The sequence below is a fragment of the Neomonachus schauinslandi genome, chromosome 5 (genome assembly GCF_002201575.2).
Source record: "Neomonachus schauinslandi chromosome 5, ASM220157v2, whole genome shotgun sequence".
In the NCBI taxonomy this organism is placed as follows: Eukaryota; Metazoa; Chordata; class Mammalia; order Carnivora; family Phocidae; genus Neomonachus; species Neomonachus schauinslandi.
The window spans coordinates 174371051-174390905 of NC_058407.1; the positions used below are offsets into that span (position 1 = coordinate 174371051).

Sequence of the window (19855 nt, forward strand, 5' to 3'; positions counted from 1 at the left end):
GGTGTCGCGGAACTCGAGCGGCGCGCCGTGCGGCGCCTCGTCAAGATCCTGCTGCTGGGCGCGGGCGAGAGCGGCAAGTCCACCTTCCTCAAGCAGATGCGCATCATCCACGGCCGCGAGTTCGACCAGAAGGCGCTGCTCGAGTTCCGCGACACCATCTTCGACAACATCCTCAAGGTGCGCACGCCTCCGCGTCCCCGCCCGCGCACCTGCGCCCAGGTGTGCCCAGGTGCGCGCAGGTGCGGCCGCAGCTCCCGGCGGCCGACTGCCCCCGGCTTTGGGGCGGCGGGGTGGGGGGAGGTGGTGGCATGGGAGGGCGCTGGCCGGGGGAGGGGTGCTCGCCCCGTCTCCGCGGCAGCCCGACCGTGGCCTCCGCCTCCCCCTTCTCGGGGCCTGGGCGACGCAGAAGCGGAAAAGCCGGCCGGCTTCGGGGGATTGGGAGGGCCGGGTCCTGGACGCCGGGTCGGGGACGCGCCCTTGCAGGATGGCTTCTGCGCGCTTCCCACGGCCAGCCTCCTGGGGTCAGGGAGCCCTCCTTTTCCTGCCCTCCCAGTAAGTGCGGACGAGCGGTGTGGACCGGAGGGGAAACCGGCCGCAAGTCTCTCGGTGGAACTGCTTATTTGGAAAATTTCAGACCTACCCAAAGTCCAGAGAATAGAACGAGCCGTACGCACCCACGCCCCCTCCCCCACCTTCGGCGCTGATCTATTCCCTGCCGCTGGGTTCACCTAGACCCCTACCCGTGGCTTGTAGCAAATCCCAGACATCGTGTAACTTCGTTAGAAAGTCTTTTAGCGTATGTGGCCAGAAGATAAGACATCATTTTAAAAAACAGCCACGGTACCCTTATCAGACCTGAGGATTAGTAACTCCTTAATATTCTCAGCTGTCCAGCCTGTGTTCACATTTCCTCCCCAGCCCTGTAGTTGTTTTGTTTGTCTGCATCAGGATACAAATTAATTCCTTGCTTTGCAACTTTCAGTGTATCTCTTAATGGTGTGTAATCTTCTGGCTCTCCTATTGCTTGCTCCTCTTATTCTTGGCAGTTTTGGGGGGGAAAAAACAAAAAAACCTGTAGAGTTGAGAAAGTCTGGGTTCTAGTCTCTCTCTACTGTGAGTCAGTGCCAAAGGGCCCCAAAGAAAGGGAATCTGGAGAAAATTGACCATGAGCAGCAGAAAGTAGATTCTCTCCTGCACCTAGGGTCACTTCGGGGGTTTTGTTTTGTTTTTTAGTTTATCCCTACTCCTCTCCCTGTCCTCTCACCTACTCTTTCCCAGGCCCATTTTGGGGAAAGTAAATTACAGGTATGTCTCAAAGCAGAGGTAGAGGAGTTTGTCATACCAGACAGCTGTCTGGAGACTAGATTTTATGGTGCCCCAAGGGACTTTAAATTTAGCAAGAGGGCTGTAGAAACGCATCTGGCATCTGGTACGTTTCTTTCACTTCACCCATGAGGAAGAAGCTCCAGGCCTTGGGGAAGGTGCTGCCTCATTGGGACCTGGATGCTGGAACCCTGGGTCTGGTCTCCCAGGCCTTCCTCCCTGCAGGCGCTTTCACTGGGATTCCCACTTTCTGTATTTGTTATTAAAATAATTTATTTTAATAAAAATAGCTCTTTTAGAATCTTGCCGGGAATGAAAGGAAGAGAATAATTTGAATGATAAAACACTCCTTTCCTTTTCACCTCTTTCAAAAGCCTCTCTGTGAGTCAGCTCTGGCCAGTACTTCATCAACTTTAAGGCTAGGAGCCCAGTGTGATTCAAGGGGATCCACTGTGTGCTTAAAATTCCCCTCATCTTCTGGGGTAAAGTGCATGTCATTGTCTTTCTCTATCACAGAGCCAGATTGTATTTTTGCTGCTTTTCTGAACCTCCAAAGCAAGCAGGTATAAAAGTATAAGGATTTCGCTGACTCCCTCCACTTTCTTTTAACTCCGGAGGTGGAGAAAATGTTTAGAAACATAGAATCTTAAATCTAAGTCATCGTGTTGAGTGCATTTTAGAAAACTCCGTCTTAACCTTTTCCCATTGCACAAAAACCTTTAACTTTTATTGACTTCCTAATCAACAGAAATAAGATATGTTAACCAGTATCTTATTTTCCTTCCCAACTTTTTACTAACTGTAGTTCCATTTTAAACCATTTTATCTGTTGTGACTGTTTCAATGACTAGTTAGAAATTTATCTTCTGATTTTTTTAAAACCAGAAATTCTTCCCCTCACCACACCATTTTTAGACTGATCAGTTTGGGAAGAGACCTTTTAAATTAATTGCTTTGTAATGGCTTTAGCAGTGGACCTTTGAATGATACTGTTTAGAATAATAGAATAATAATTTGTGTCTACATCGAGATTTGGTGTTAACGGGCTATTTTTGAAGTGCTCAGTATGTGCTGTGCACATTACCCTGTCCTTCATAAATGACATTTAGTTTTTATCATGCTTCAGATGGTATTGTCCCATTTAGCCAATGAGAAAATTGAGGATAGAGAGTTTAAAATCTACTCAAGGTCAGCTTCTAATAACCAGGTGGCAGCGCTGGGAACCAAACCTAGTCCTTTTTTTTTTAAACTTTAATTTGGGGATAATTGTGGAGTCCCATCCAGTTGTAAGAAATAATACAGAAAGCCCATGTACCCTTTACTCACTTACCTTCCATGGTAATAGCTTGCTAAACTGGGATAAAGTATCACAATCAGGATACTGACAATGTGAACATCAAGATACAGAACATTCCCATCACCATTAAGGATCCCCTATGTTGCCTTTTATAGCCCCTCCTTTCTGCCCTTCTCTGACCCTGGCAGTAACTAATCAATTATCCAATTCTATAACTTTTATTCATTCCAGATTATTATGTAAATAAGCCATGCAGAATATGACCTCTTTTATCATTCTGCATAATTCCCTGGAGAATCACCCAAGTTGTGTGTATCAAAAATCAATAGTTTATTTCTTCTGTTTGCTGAGTGGTATCCATGGTACGGATTTACCACAGCACACCATGTAACCCTTCAAGGCCTCTGGGTTGTTCCAGTTTTCTGCCTATTATGAATAAATCTGTGAACATTCATGTACATGTATTTGCATGTACACACATCTTCATGCATCTGGGATATGTGCCTAGGAATACAGTTGCTCAGTTGTATGGCAGTTGCGTGGTTAATAGAGTGTTTTTAGAGTGCCTGTATCATTTTGCATCCCCACCAGCCATGTCTGAGTGATCCAGTTTCCCCCACATCCTCGCCAGCATTGGATGGCCCTTTTTTATTTCAGCCATTCTGATAGGTGTGCAAGGGCTAGCTCATTGCTGTTTTAATTTTCATTTACCTAACAGCTAATGATATAGAACATCTTTTCTTGTGCTTATTTGCCATCCGTATATCCTCTTTGGTGCAATATCTCTTCATGTTTTTTACCTATTTTCTAGTTAGGTTGCTTGTTTTTTTACTGTTTGTTGTTTATTGTGCTTTATTGTTGGTTAAATGTTTTGAGAGGTGTTTTTATACTAGATACTGGTCGTTTGTCACATATTATGTTCTGCAAATATTTTCTCCTGGTCTGTAACTTTCCTTTTCATCCTCTTAAGGTCTTTCCCAGAGCAAACCTTTTTTTGATGAAGTCAGTTTATCAATTTTTTTCCCTTTATAGGTAATGCTTTTGGTATCAAAGCTAGGAACTCTTTGCCTAGCCCTAGATCCCAAGATTTTTTTTTTTTTCTAGAAGTTTGGTAGTTTTACATTTAAGTCCCTGATCCATTTTGAGTTAATTATCCCATGAAAATGTACGAGGTTTAGGTGGAAGTGTATGGGTTTTTTGTTTTTTTGTTTTGTTTTTGCCTTGAGTGCTCAATTGTTCCAACACCACGTGTTGAAAAGACTGTGCTTCCTCCATTGAATTGCTTTTGCTCCTTTGTCAAAAATCACTTGGCATATTTGTATGGACCTATTTCTGGGTTCTCCATCCAGTCCCACTGATCTGTATGTCTCTCCTGCCATTATCACATTCCGTTGATTACTGTAGCTATACAGTAGGCCTTAATATCAGATACAGTGCTTTCTCCCACTTCATTTTCTATTTTCAAGATTGGCTTAGCTATTCTAGGGCCTCTGCCTTTCCATATGTATCTTAGAATAAGCTTGTCTGTGTCTATTAAAAAAAGAAAATCTTGCTGGGACTTTGATAGCAATTGCATTAAACCTATAGATCATTTTGGGGAGAATTGACATCTCTATATATCGAGTCTTCCAGTCCATGAACATGGTATGTCTTTATTTCCATATTCTTTGATTTCTTTATCAGCATTTTGCATTTCTCAGCAGACAGATCTGGTATGTGTTTTGAGCTTATACTAAGTATCTTGTTTTCCTTAGAGCACTTGTAAATGATACTGTGGTTTGTTGTTTTTTCAGTTTCCACATGCTCCTTGTTCATACACAGCAATGCAATTGATATTTCTGTCTTGATTTTGTGTCCTGTAACCTTGCCGAATACACTTAATGGTTCTAAGGGCTTTCCTGTAGATTTCTTGGGATTTTCTACACAGATCATCATGTTCCTTGCAAATAGGGACAGTTTTATTTCTTCTTGAGGCATACTTTTTATTTCTTTTTCTTGCCTTACCACAGTAACTAGAACTTCTGGTATTATGTTGAATGAGAATGGTGAGAGGCATATCTTCTGTTTCTTTCCTGTGTTGGTGATTTGTGTCTTTTATTTTTGTCAGTCTTCTTAGAGGTTTATCACTTTTATTTTTTTTTCCCCCTGAAGAACCAGCTTTTTATTTTGTTACCTTTTTTTTTTTTTTAAGATTTTATTTATTTATTTGAGAGAAAGAGAGAGAGAGAGACCACATGAGAGGGGGGAGGGTCAGAGGGAGAAGCAGACTCCCTGCCAAGCAGGGAGCCCGATGTGGGACTTGATCCCAGGACTCTGGGATCATGACCTGAGCCGAAGGCAGTCGCTTAACCAACTGAGCCACCCAGGCACCCTATTTCGTTATCTTTATGGCTTTCCTCTTTTCAATATCATATATTTCTGTTCTTATTTCCTTCTTCCTTTGGGTTTATTTTGCTCTTTCTTCCCCTAGTTTCTTGAGGTAGAGCTTTGGATTATTTGAGACCTTTCCTCTTTTCTAATGTAAGCATTTTAAGTGCTATAAATTTCCCACACAGGACTGTTTTAGCTGTGTCCATATATTTTGATATGTTTTAACTTTTATTCAGTGTCATGTGTATTTTTATTTCTTTTCAGATATTTTCTTTGACCCATGAAGTGTGTTCTAGGTTCCAAGAGCTTAGAGATTTTCTTATTATATTTCTGTTGATTTCTATGACTTTATTAAGGTCAGAGAACATATTTTATATGATTTTAATTCCTTTACATACTTAAGGTTTGTTTTATGGCCCAGAATATGGTCCATCATGGTATATATTCTGTGGGCCTTTGTTGGTGAATGTTCACAGACACTTGAACAAAATGTGTATCCGTTGTTTGGTAGAGTTTTCTACACGTGACAGCTACTGGTGTCAATGGTGGTGTTGAGTTCTGTATTCTTACTGATTTTCTGTTTAGTATTTCTGTCAGTTGCTGAGAGTGAGGTGTTGAAGTCTCCCAACTATAACTGTGGATTTGTCTATTTCTCGTATCAATTTTTGCTTCATGCATTTTGAGACTCTGTTGTGTGGTGTATAAACATCTAGGATTATTATGACTTCCTGGTGGATTGATCCTTTTGTTATTATGTAATGCCCTTCTTTGTCTCCAGTAATTTTCTTTGCTCTGAAGTCTACTTTATCAGATATTTTAATATAGCCATCTTTTTTAAAAAAAATGAATGTTTTCATGCTGTATATTTTCCAATCCCTTAAACCTACCCACATTGTTGCTGTGAAATGAGTTTCTTGGAGACAGCATATTGTTACATCATATTTTTTTTTTCTGTCAGTCCTTATTAATATGCGTATTTAGGCCATTTACATTTAAGGTAAGGTAATTAATATGTTAGGGCCTAAGTTTCCCATTTTGTTATTTTTCTGTTTCTTTTATTTTACTTTACTGTGGGTTATTTAAACATGTTTTAGGATTCCGTCTTGATCAATTGGTGGTTGATTTTTGAGTATATCAATTAAAGCTTTGTTTCCTTTTCTCAGTTGCTTTGGGTTTATGATATACATGCATAGCTTACTGGCATCAGGGTTTTACGGCTGTGAGTGAAGTGTGGGAACTTCCATGTAGACCCCTTTACCCTCCCCACTTCTTAAATGTGCAGTTTTAAGTATTTATTATTATACTTTGAGTCCCACATCAGATGGTTTTATGTCAGTCATCAAATATGATTTAAGAAACTTGTGAGAAGTGGGATGGTTTTTTATATTTATCCCTATTTTTACCTGCTCTGATGGTCTTTTTTTTTTCCTGAGGTTCTGAGCCTTCTGTTACCCTTTCCTTTCTGTTCAGAGAACTTCCTTTAGTCATTCTTAAGGGTGGCCTTGCTTAAAACAAATTCAGCTTTCCTACATCCAAGAATGTCTTTATATCCCCTTCGTCATTGAGATCTCTTTGCCGGTTATAGAATTCACAGTTGACACATTCTTGTAGTAGTTGAAAAATGTGCATTATTCTTGCCTCCCTGGTTTCAGATGAGAAATCCACTGTCATTTGAATTGCTCTTTCTCTGTAAGTAAATGTGTCCTGTCTCGCTAGTTGCTTTTAAGATTGCTCACTTGTCCTTTAGTTTCCAAAACTATGATTTGTCTGGATATAGGTTTTTTTCAGTTTATTATGTTTAGGGTTTGCTTAGCTTCTCAAATCTGTACATTTGTGTCTTTTGCCAAACTTGGGAAGTTTCTGGCCATTATTTCTTCAAATACCTTTCAGCCCCACTCTTTGTCCCCTCCCTCTGAGACTCTGGTGATAGGAGGGTCAGTGGCTCTTATTACTGACCTCTAGGTCCCTGAGCCTCTGTTGCCTTGTTGAGTGGGATGTGACCTCAGTTCCCCCTGGCCTGGCTGATCCCGGGGAGTGTTAGGAGCAGCAGAGCGGCAACCAGCCCAGCCTCTCACCTCCTTTTCCTGCCCTCTGGGACTGAGTCAGGGTGGAGGCTCCTCTCCCCACTGACGCCACCCTGGTCGGGGAATTGGAGCACCTCCTGCATTTCCAGGCGGGAATAGAAGAAGAGAGCCTTGCTTGGCCCTGCCAACATTACCTAGGCCATTTGATGCTTCTTGGTTCTGCCGGGCAGGAAAGGGAACTAGGAGATCACCTCAGTGGGTGATGTGTGCAGTTTTTCTGTTGGTATTTGGCTAGAATAGGATAGGTGTTGCCCAAACAGTTTTCTATTGTTAAGACCACCCTTTTCCCAGCCCTTCTGCTAGGAAGCTTTTCTCAGAGCTCTTTCCATCTGCACCTTTTGGTTATTGCAGCTTGGAGGCTGTGCAGTGCCCTGTCCCGGGCAGGTAGGCAGTGAGGATACCTTGGACTCCCCGTCACGTGGTTCCTCAGGTCCTGAAGTCCCAGGCAGCCTGCCTTCTTGTCTCCACTGTCTTTCCTATGCTTGCTTGTTGTGTTCTGTCCAGAGCGTCCTTAGTAGTAAGGGAGAGGACCCAGGAGGAATGGGGCTACTCCATCTTGGCAGAACCAGAAGTTTCCATCATCCCGGTCTTTTGATTCCAGGTCCAGGACTCCTCCTTCAGGACCACAGTTGTGCCTGAATTTGAACCTGTCATTTCTTTAACTTCATCACCTCATGCTACCCTCTGCAGGGATTATTTGAATCTATTCGTTGCTTTGACCTCCTGTAAATATTCCCACTTAGACTGCTTATTCGTTCTTTTCATTTATATAATCTTAAAGATGCTAGTCTCTCCCTCTCTGTGTGGGCTGTCCCTAAAGTTTGTGTATGTGGTGTTTTGGAACCTGTGTGATAATGCCTCTGGTGATGGCAGGGGCCTCGGCATTTGTGTGGAAAAGGCTTTAGACCAGCTTGGCTGTATCTCCCAGGGTCTCCACCCCCCTCATCCGTACTTTGAGGAGCCGATTGTGAGGACCGAATCCCACATCCCGTTGGAAGTAGATACGATGTAAGCCATTTGAAAGGTTAGCATCTGTTCCATGGACAGGAAATCCCAGTACCATACACACAGTTTTGTGAGTGTATCCTTTAACCACCCAGAGCTGGACACGGATTCTGAATCATTGTTCTGGTGGCTTCGTTTCTGCTCAACTCAGTTTCAGGAGCTGACTCCCTCAGGCCTCCCACTGGCCCTCCTAGCGTATGTTTGTGGGGATGATTTAGAAACCTTGTGAAGAGTGGGATTGTTAGAATTAGTGGTCTCCTGTTGACACTGAAACAAAAAAATTCAACAAATGCTTTTTGACCGTATACCCAAGGTGATGTGCTCAGTGCTGGTGGGGAAGGCGTTAGTTAATGGTGTATCCTGCCCAGTGTCTACCCTTCAGGTGCTCTGGCTAGCTGGGAGGACAGTTGCACTCTTTAAGTCTGAATGTAGATCGTGTTAAATGCCATTGTAAAAGGAGACAGGTGGCTTGGTGAGAACAGGGAAGATTAATTCTGGCTGAGCTACCTGGAAAAGCCTATGAAGGAAGTGTGATTTGAGCCAGCCCCTGAAGGCTCCATGGCTTTTTAGCAGGTGGAGAGGAACATACACATGAGACGATCTCAGTGCCCAGTGTTTCTACCAGTTAGGTCAGAGAATTCTAATAGTATGGCGTAGTAATTCTAATAGTATGTAGAAGCCAGACGGAACTTTCTAGTGCAGAGGACCGGTCATCATGCATTGGCCGGCTAGAGACCTTGGTCAGGATGCTCTTTATCTGAAAGCCATGGACCTTCTCCCTAGAAAGTTCACACATATGCACATAGTTTAAAAGGGTCCCTTGCCATCCTAAGCCTCAAAGTGGCCTACTTACGCTCTATGGACTGCAGGTTAAGAAATTTTGTGGTGGAATATCTAAGATTATGGTAAGTTTCTGTAAATAAACTTTTTTAGGATTGTTTGCTGTGTCATTACTTTTTGCAAAGGCAAATAGGACTTTGAAGAAGCCTCCACTGCTGTTCTGTATTTTTTTTTTTAAGATTTTATTTATTTGACACAGAGAGAGTGACAGCGAGAGAAGGAACACAAGCAGGGGGAGTGGGAGAGGGAGAAGCAGGCTTCGTGCGTAGCAGGAGCCCGATGCGGGGCTCGATCCCGGGACCCTGTGACCACGACCTGAGCCGAAGGCAGACGCTTAACGACTGAGCCACCCAGGCGTCCTGCTGTTCTGTATTTTTAAGCACTTTGAAACCCCTGGCCTGCAAAGTCTTTGTTTCTTGGGTTCAGAACCCCTTTGTGCTTGATGCTACAGTGGGTTTGTGTGAGAGCAGAAGCGTAAATGCACTTCCGTGGTCTGCGAGAACAGTTGGGATTTTACTGCCTTGTTGGCTAATTGCATTTAAGCAAATTACTTTTACACCTGGACACACATGGTTGGTCCTTTAATAATACCAAGAAACAAAAATCTCTTTTTCCATCGGTTAACAAAATCCAGAGGCCCCTCTGGCCCTTGTTGAGGATTCATGGCACGTGGACGGTTGGTGTTCCTCTCCAGCTTGCAGGCTGACATGTTGGTTATTTTAACCGAACCGATTTTAGGGGAGTAGTTTTGACCCTCAGTTATCTGTCATGTGAGATCTGAAATATAGCTGTGCTTGATGTTGGATGGTGTTCTGTTGACAGCTCATAATTATTTTCTGTTATTATGTAGTCGAGGACACGGATCTTATCGCTTGTAAATGGAACTGAAGATTCATACTTAAGGCTTATCTGGAGATGTAATTACAGGGCGATCTTCAAACCAACAAAGGTAATGTGTGATGGACCTGGCGTTTGACTTGCGTCACCCGGAGGGTGGTGCCCTCCCTTCAAGACACGTGGCTTTATTTCCTGTGCTAACTCTTGTAGTTTGTATTTCAATAAAAGCAGTGGTCCTCTTCGCCTCTTCTGCCCAGTGGGCTGGACGGAGCAGCTGCTTAGTTTTACCTGATGGCCCTTCGAGGGAGCAGAATGTGAAGAATAGTTGCTGACCACGTGGTTAGCTTTTTTGAATGATTCTTTTGTGCATGAAGAGGTTTGTCTGTGTCCATTGGGGTACACGTTCAGGTGGGCCCAGGCACATTGGGGTATGGAAAGGAAACCCGGTTAGCATTCTGCGGTATGTGTCGGGAAGCCAGTACTTCTGCGTTGGTTCGGCGTGCTGGGTCCATCTGGAACTTGTGGTCTGGAAGTGCCGTGTCCGTAGGACAGAAAAGGAACAGGTAGCTCTTGGGAGTATTTGGAAGTGGGTAGAAAGGAGCCGGAGAGCAGCCCTGCAGTTGTCCGGGATGCCAAGAAAGTGTTCCCCACCCCTGCTCTCTTCAGCAGAGGCTAAGTAGACAGACAGCACCTCTCTCTGAACTTGGGCATCTGTTTTACTGTCTAGCTAAAACCATGGCACCAGCTTTGCCTAATGGCTCCGTTACATCAAGACTCAGCAGGAAGACTGATCTTAATGAATATTGACTGGTGTTAGCCAGTGAACCCAGGCCTTAGGGAGTCAGCTCCTGAAACTGAGTTGAGCAGAAACGAAGCCACCAGAACAATGATTCAGAATCCGTGTCCTGTGCAGTGTTAATATTGTCATTGCCTTGGTGGAAGGTTCTGGGGATTGTGCGTGGTATGTGTTCCATCCAGCCCTTGAGTGCGTGTCTGGGGCAGTCAAAGGGAGGTTCCCTTTGCTGTACCCAGGGAAGGCCAGGACAGATGTCAGGGCCGCAGCAAGACCTGCTCCTGACTTTCAGAGCCAGGCCCTTTGCTGTGCTGTGTACACGGCGGTGAGTCCTTTTACAGTGCTTACCTACCTAGTTGGCTTGTGGGGGCAGGAAACACGGGAGGGCAGGGCAGGAGAGGCGACATCACTGGTTAAGTCACTGGAAGGGTGGGAGTCCCAGCCTAGCTGAAGGAGGCCATCACAATTGTCTGCAGGATGTGTGATGAGATTCACTGGGACTCGTGTCTGGGACAGATCAACCGGGCTGCTGAGCAACCTGTAACAGGCAGTTCAGTGCTGGCCACTGGTCCAGGGACACTGGTCCACAGCAGCTGTGGAGCCCCACGCGGTGCCGAGTACCGGCCTTTTCAGGATAAGATGGTGCTCATCTTTGTGGACAAGTTACACAGCATTCCGGGCAAAAGACTTGACATTTACCAAGGAAGGAGAGGGAGTGATTATTTAAACTCTCATCTTGTGGCTGGTTTCTGTTACAGGTGAAAGGGAGTAGCTGCTTCAGAAGTTTGTTTTTGGAGTTTTTATTTTTAAGATTTTTTTTTATTTGAGAGAGTGAAAGAGCAAGAACAAGAGCGAGAGAGTGAGCGCATGAACGGGTGAGGGGCAGAGGGAGAGGGAGAAGCAGACTCCCCGCTGAGCAGGGAGCCCGATGTGGGGCTCAATCCTGGGACCCTGGGATCATGACCTGAGCTGAAGGCAGACGTTTAACCGACTGAGCCACCCAGGCACCCCTCTTTTTGGAATTTTTATAACACGCGATGTTTAATCTGTGTTTTCCATCGATACCAGTTCTGTATCTGCAGTTGTTGGCACAGCTGGGATGACCCCAGACTCTATATTTGCAGCCACTTACATGTTTTCTCAAGGAAATGAAGCTCCATAATTCTTGTTTCTGGATGGGGAAGGGAAGGGTTTTCCCCTAGGACTCTGACGACTTGATTAGAGACCTGTAGGTTGAAAAGTCCGGGTGTGGAGCCACGTGGGAAAGGAGACCCTCCCTGAGAGGTTAGCTGGTCAGGATTGAGAGATGGAAGATTGGCGTTTTACCTTCTTATCAGTACATATTGATAGAATTATAAAGAAGTACGATTGTGTTTTTAAACAAACATGCCAGCACCACCAGAATGTCCTACTTCAAGCAGATGTCTTGTTAAAAGTAATCATCTTGGAAGCGGAGCCGACAGATCCTGATGAAGTGTGTGTTTATGTGGGAGATGCTGCAGAAGCCGTGAGGATGGGCCCTAGAAGGAAGAATACCTTCTCTTTGAATCGGGAGCTTTGGTTTTTGTGTTTGAGGCCCCTTCTCCCTTACCTCCTTTGGTCCTCAGTAACCCTATAAAGTCAGGTTGGGGGTTTTACTTTGGTTTGGGGGCGTTTCAGCTCCAGTACTTTCTTGCCTTCCCTCCCCAGCCTCCTGTGCTGATGGGAGGAGGAGGGAGCGGCTGGGCCAGTGAGTTTTGGGGAAGGGAGGACGTGCTGGTCTCTGGCCCTCAAGGCTCCCTCCTCTGGAGCCACCCTGCTCACAGGGAGCTAGCATTCCTGTTTCGGGGGCTTAGCCGTAGGGGCGGTCCCCCCTGTGCGTCCAGCCATGCCAGAGAGTGCTAACTGCTCACCGGTTTGTGGAAACATTAGGGGCTTGACAGAACCTCGGAGTCCCTAAGTTTCTACCCTCCCCACTGTGTCCCTCACGGGCACTTCAGCCCTTCCTTAAGCAGCTCCTGTGCCGGGGAGATCACCCGGGCTGCCCCTCCCTTCTGGCCCTGCTTCTTGACACTGAGTTGTTACAGGTGGCCCTGAAACGCGTGGACCCATTTGACATAACGTTCTGTGGAGCAGCACAGGCGACAAACCCTCCTTCTACGTGACAGCTTTCGACTTCTTTTATTTATTCAACAGAGTCCCTGCATACTTCGGAAATAACTAAGAACAAAACCAAGTTCTCCTTCCCCTGTGGGTGGAGCTGCCATTAGCCCCGCACTGTGTCTTCATAATCCATGTACTTTGAGTTGGGGATTCTGTGACTTGAAGCTGGAAGCACATGAATCTGGAAGGCAGGAAGGCACCAGCTCTGTAGTGAGCTGGAAGAAAAGAATTCAGGCAGAGGAATTAAAGAGCACGAGAGCAGATGCCCTGAAGCAGGAAGGCAAGAAAGAAGCTGGCTGCCGAAAGAAAGCGCTCTCGAAGTGCTGGATACAAGGTGGAAGAGAGAACCTGATCAGATCTGGCCGGGCCACCTTGGCCAAGGTGATTCTGGTGGGAGTGGGCAGCGGTTGCAGAGTCGGTGAGCAGGAGCTTGCCTTGATTCTCTTGGTAAATGACCCATCTGCGGCAGGATGTGAGGTTGGAGCAGGTTCACAGGACCTTCTCCCATTACCTGATGGGATGCGTGTGTACATATACATGTATGTGTGTATCTATTTAAAATCTTACATGTGAATATGAAAAAATTCACCAGGAGTAATCATGAAAGGGAAAGAGGCCTTATTACACATGTAGGTTGAACTGTATGAAATTCTGATTTTTGACCTACAAAAATGGCAGTTTCCTATGGTCCAACCTAATGTTTCAAAAACACTGCAGCCAAAGGCAAAAAGATGATTCTCGGGCCATGTAGTTCATCTCTTGGCCTCAGCCGCAACCCCCAGCAGTAATGTTGAGGGACGAAGGTGGGTCAGTGCAACCCCAAACATCCTCACTAGTCCCCTCCAGTTGGGAGAGAAGCAGACCCGCGGTCTGGAATGGAGCCCTGGGAGAAGTTAGGGAAAGCACCAAGAAGCAAAGGGACCTTGGCAAAGGCAGAATCTGTGTTGAGCCAAAGCTCAGGAGATGGGAAGTGAGCTTGAGGAACAGGACATTTCGTAGGATTTCAGAAGAAAGCCCCCTGTGCCCAGACAGGGTTCCAGCTTCCTTCCCCTCCCTTCTCTCGGACACAGATTAAAAGCAGCATCTGTCTGCAACACTCAGCTCTGGTCTGGGAAGACAGATGAGGTAGAAATGCCATCTGGGAAACTGCCCCAGAGTCCTTCTGCGAAGAACAGGTTGGTGGAGAGACTCGGCCTGGCCACTCTCCATCCTGTATCCAAAGGGGGGCGGGAGTCGCAGGCAAAAGGCAGGTGAAAACCCGAGTCTGGAAAAGAAGGTGTGCTGTGAAAGCATTTATTGTAGAAGACCAGAGCTCAGGGGTCTGATAATAACATGAGAAAAAAGGAACAACTACAGGGTTGGCGAGACCCTGAAAAGTCACACACGCCATTCTAGTCTCCTAAGTCAGATGTAGGAAGGGCCTGCGTGGAAACGTCAGGACGTGGCGACAGGTCCAGTCCCGCCACCACTGATCTCCCCCAGTTGGGGAAGGGGCGTTGGAGCGCCAGCCAGAGCGCTGCAGGCGTCTGCAGGGAGACACGCCCCTAAACCCCACGTCCAAGGAGGCCTTCCTGCTCTCGTCCCTGTGCCCCCTGTGCCCGCACAGGTGGACAAAGGCCACGCCGTTCTCATCGCTCTGACTGTGAACCGTTCCGGGCAAGGACTGCCAGTGGACTCTGCTCCTACCCGACTCTGTCCCCTGTGAGCCCTTCAGACTCCGCAGCAGAGAGCGGGCCGTTCGGGTGTGGGTCCGTGCACTGAAGAAGGATCTGAGCAGAGGGAGACTTACTTCTTGGGGCACCTGCTAAGCTGAGGTCCTCGAGAGCAGGAATAGCTGCGTTCATGTTGCTTTCCTGGCATTGAACCTAGTGCGCACGCCTAACGGGAGCGGGAGGATTCGGGGGCAGGTGCCCACAGAGCTTGGTAACGACTCTGGCCCTTCTCCACCTGCCTCCGCGGTGCCATACAACGGTACTGACTACTTCTGCATGTGTGTGGCCTCACGGTCCTTAGACCTCCTGTCACACAGCGCTCTCGTTCGTTAACTGGCAGCTTCCTAATCACAGGTGGAGGGCGGGGTGGGGGCCCCACTTCCGGTGAGAAAACTGCTGCTTGGCCCTTTGTAACACATGACTTTGCCTTTGGGAGTTGGTGAGGGTGGACTGTGTTGACCTAAAAACGGGCGTGTTGCCGAAGCCGTGTAGTGTGTAGTTCCCTGTACGAGGACAGTAGTAGTAGGTCTGCAGACTCCAGCACAGTGTGACAGCTGTCACAGGTGAGCGTAAGCACCCCCGGATCTCACGTGGGACACCGCGCGAAACTCGGGCGCACGCACCCACAACAGCGCTTCGTGCACTATGATCTGCTGTACGAGTCTGTGTAACCGAACCAGGAAAAAATACCAGGAGGGTAACAAAATGCCGCCTGTTTATTTCTGTGAAGCATTTATGAAGTTATTTTTTAAAACATGTTTTCTACAGTAAACATTATTTTAGAGCGTGCCTTGTAATAGCAATTTTATAGTATGTGTCCTTAGGAATATATCCTATGTGATTAATGTAATTAATATAACTATAATAAATATAGTTTATATAACAAATAATCCAGCAGTGATTAAAGTCCTTTTTCCCCTATGTCAACTCTCAACAGCTACAAGGACGTTTCCATTTTTAATTGTAGGTGTTTTAATTTGTGGTTTGAATCTTCCTTTAGAATTTTTGTAATCTTGAATATTTTCAGAATGTGTAAATATTCACCAAGGAGACCACAGCATCTTTAGCATTTTTTTTCAACTTTTTTTTTAATTGGGAACTTGTCTTGTTTCTTAATGCTCAGTAACTTCAAGAAAAGAGCCACCACGGTGCCTGAGCTCTCTTTTCTCTATCTGGTACAAAGTAAAACTCTCTGACAACGTAAATGCCTTTTTCTAGTCTTCCATTAATTTTTAAAATCAATAACATTCTTAAAGTATTGGATGTAAGTTTTAAATGTAGGTGTTTTTGAAGTAGACTAAAAGACAAGTCTTGAGCCTTCTAAAAACAAAAAACTGTCCACTGTTTTTATGGGTAATTGGTGATACCTGTGAATATTTTCTTTTGTACTGTTTTTATAATTAATACTCAGGTAATTGTTTCCTTGATTATGACTTTTTCCCCCAAGTAGTTTTGACATTAATCCGTCATCTAACCTATTTTATATAAACAACATGATCCAAGAGGAGACCATTGAGTGCTCAATAGATAGAATCACAGATAGGTCACGATTAGAGAGTCTGTAGGGGTGTTGTCTGAAGGAAAGATCTTCCCTGCACAGAAACATTCTTATTGCAGACTGGAACAAGTCAAGGGTGCCAGGTGCTAATCTAATTCAGAGATGTGGAGTTTCTAGTCCGTTAAATAAAAAAAATTACACGTATCGACTAGAAAGGAAGGGACAAAATTAGCATTATAAATGGTAAATATCACCCAGAATGTTGTTGGAATTAAACAGTTCCAGAAGTGGCTGGACACAAAATAAATGTTTGTGTTTGAACATGTGTGCCCATGTACTTTCCTATAATAGAAAAATATCCTGGGGAAGGGAGGGAAAAATAAAATAAGACGAAATCAGAGAGGGAGACAAACCATAAGAGACTCAACTCTAGGAAACAAACTGAGGGTTGCTGGAGGGGGAGGGCAGTGGGGGTCTGGGGTCACTGGGTGATGTCCTCCTTAAGGAGGACACATGATGGAATGAGCACTGGGTGTGATAAGCAACTGATGAATCACTGAACTCTACCTCAGAAACTAATAATACACTATATGTTAATTGAATTAAAATTAAAAAAAACATATCCCATTCATAACAGCAAGCTAGGATAAAATACTAGGAATAAGCAAGAAGTGAGTAAAACCTATATGATGAAAGCCATAAAACTGTACTGAAGAAAATAAAGACTGGGAAAAATTATTTTTTCTGAGTAGAAATTCTTGATATTGTAATAATGCCAGATTATGAATTGAACACAATACCAGTCAAACCCCAATTTATTTTTCTTAGAACTTGACAGAATGATTCTGAGATTTGCATGATGAATAAATTCTGGGGGAAAAAAAACGCCATGTGTTTGGAGCAGTTACCATGAGAAATGTTGAAGTGGGGTAAAGCCGCCGTGATTAAAGCAGGGTCGTGCTGGCTCAGGAATAGGCAGTGGACTGGTGGGGTAGACTCGAATCCCAGACCGACCCACCTGTACCAGGGCCTTTAGAATATCGTGAAGAGGGCGCCTGGGTGTCTCAGTTGGTTAAGCGACTGCCTTCGGCTCAGGTCATGATCCTGGAGTCCCGGGATCGAGTCCCGCATCGGGCTCCCTGCTCGGCGGGGAGTCTGCTTCTCCCTCTGACCCTCCCCCCTCTCATGTGCTCTCTCTCTCTCTCATTCTCTCTCTCAAATAAATAAATCTTAAAAAAAAAAATAAAAAAGAATATCGTGAAGGAAGGCTTTCAGAACAGTGGGGAACGAGGGATGGTTGAAGAAATGGTGCTGTGGAAATGGCTAATCATTTGGAAAACAAGAAAGGTCCTTTTCTAATACCCTAATTCTATATGATTAAAGGCAAAAACATTAAAATCAAAATACTAGAATAAAATGTAGATGGGTAGGAAGGCCTTTCAGATTATGACACCAAAGACAGGATAAAAAGGACGGGGGATGGATCTTTTTGACTCCGTAACAATTTCTTAAATTCTGCTTGGCAGAAAAGAGAATAAAGTTGAACAAACTGAGAAGTAGTATTTACAGGATATGATAAAAACGGATGTCCTTAGTCCTCTGATATTCTTCCATCTGCTGGTAATTTCCAAGTTTACAAATATAGCCCTAACTGTACCCTTGGTTTCTGGACCCTCTTATACCACTGCCTTGACATCTCCACCTGAGCGTGCGATGGGCGTCCTGAACGTGACTTGCAGAACCTAACTCCTGACCTCTTGTTCCACTGTCCTCTGCCTGGTTCTGCAGTCGTGCCCTGGGTGGCCTCTGATGGAGTCCATCTGCTGGCTATGCTCTCAGTCTGGGTGCTTTAAATCAGGACAGCAGTGTTTGAATTTCGGTCAGACGTCGAAAACTTGACCGGCAAAGTTGCTTTGACATGACCTTTTTATTTTTGCTCTGCTTTTTTCATGATCGAGGTCAAAATCACATAACATAAAATTAACATTTTAAAGTGAACGGTTCAGGGGTGCCTGGGTGGCTCAGTTGTTAAGCGTCTGCCTTTGGCTCAGGTCATGATCCCAGGATCCTGGGATCGAGCCCCGAATCGGGCTCCCTGCTCAGCGGGAAGCCTGCTTCTCCCTCTCCCACTCTCCCTGCTTGTGTTCCCTCTCTTGCTGTCTCTCTGTCAAATAAATAAAATCTTGAAGAAGTAAAAATAAAGTGAACAGTTCAGTGACATTTAGTACATTCACTGTGTTGTACAGCCATCCCCTCTGCCCAGTTCCAGGATATTTTCATCACCCCAAAGGGAAACCTGGACTCAGTAAGCCATTGCTCCCTGTTACCCCCTCCCCCAGCACCCACTAATCTGTGTTCTCTCTCTCTCTCTCTCTCTTTGCATTTACCTGTTCTGAGTATTTTATATAAATGTGTAGCCTTTTATGTCTAGTTTTTTTCACTTAATACTTTTTTTTAAGTTAATAAGCCTTTTTTTTTTAAGTATTTATTAGAGAGAGGGAGATCACAAGCTGGGGGGAGGGGTAGAGAGAGAGAAGCAGACTCCCCACAGAGCAGGGAGCCCAATGTGGGACTTGATCCCAGGACCCTGGGATCATGACCTGAGCCAAAGGCAGATTCTTAACCAACTGAGCCACCCAGGCGCCCCATGTGACCACTGATCTTTCACCATAGTTTTCCCCTTTCCAGAACATCATATAGTATGAAGCCTTTTCAGGTTGGCTTCTACCATTTAGCAATACACATTTAACATTCCTCCATGTCTTTTCATGGCTTGATAGCTCATTTCTTTTTAGTGCTGAGTAATATTCCACTGTCTGGGTGGACCACGGTTTGTTTATCTATTTACCTGTTGAAGGATATCTTAGCTGCTCCCAAGTTTTGGCAATTATGAAGGAAGCTGCTATAAACACTTGGGTGCAGGTTTTTGTGTAGATAAAAATTTTCAATTCATTTGCATAAGTGCCAAGGAATGTGATTGCTGGTCAGTTCAATTTTGTAAAAAAAAAAAAAAAAATACCCAAACGGTCTTCTAGAGCGGCTGTATCATTATGCGTTTCCAGCAGGCATGTCTGAAAGTTCCTCTTGCTCCTTACCCTCACCAGCCTCTGGTGTTGTCAGTGTCCTGGATTTTAGCCATTCTAACAGGTGCAGGGTGGCATCTTGTTGTTTTAATTTGCAGTTCCCTGATGACATAAGATGTGCAGTATTTGTCATGGGCTCGTTTGCCATCTCTCTGGTGAGGTTCAGATCTTTTGCCCATTATTTGGGTTGTTTTCTGATTCTGGAATTTTAAGAGGTCTTTGTATATTTTGAACACTGGTCCATTATCAGATGTGCATTGCCATGATTTTCTCCCAGCCTGTGACTGTCTTCTCATTCCCTTCCACATAACGGTAGCGGGCCCATCCACAGGGCAGCGTGTGCTGGCGCTGCCTTCTCCTGGCTGGGTCGCATTCCACTGTGCGAGTAGACCGCATTCTGCTCCTCCAGTCCTCAGCGCGCGGACATGTGGGTCATTTCCCACTCTGGGCTCCTGTGGATGGACACTGCTGTGGACGTTCACGTGTGGGCATGTTTTGTGTGAACGTGTAACGTGTTTTTGTTTCGGGTATCTACCTAGGAGTGGGATCGCTGGAACACGTACGTCAGCGCTTGGAGGAACAGCGGCTGCGCTCTTTTACGTTCCGTCCCGTGCGCCAGGGCTCCGGCTTCTCCTCGCCAGCGCTGCTGGTGTCCGCCTTGTGTATGACACCACTTGGGGTTTTGATTTGCGTTTCTCCGTGGCACTGAGGATCTTTTCATGTGTTTGTTTTGCTCTGCTTTTAAGACTCTTCTTTTTAACTTCTTGACTTCACTTCCTACTTAAAGCTATGGGAGGAGTCATCATATTTTTATAATCATCATATATATATATATATTCGAAAGCTACTGACTATTTTTGCCATTCTGATG

At 45.2% G+C, this 19855-nt stretch overlaps 1 protein-coding gene across 1 annotated transcript in view; it reads left to right on the forward strand.

Moving 5' to 3' along the window:
• The window catches only part of GNA12 (G protein subunit alpha 12), a 135969-nt gene that overhangs the window by 28184 nt on the left and 87930 nt on the right, over positions 1–19855 (forward strand). The window contains exon 3 of the mRNA XM_021680134.2: positions 19–177. Within this exon, the coding sequence (XP_021535809.2) occupies positions 19–177 (159 nt within the window). The remainder of the gene's footprint in view (positions 1–18; positions 178–19855) is intronic.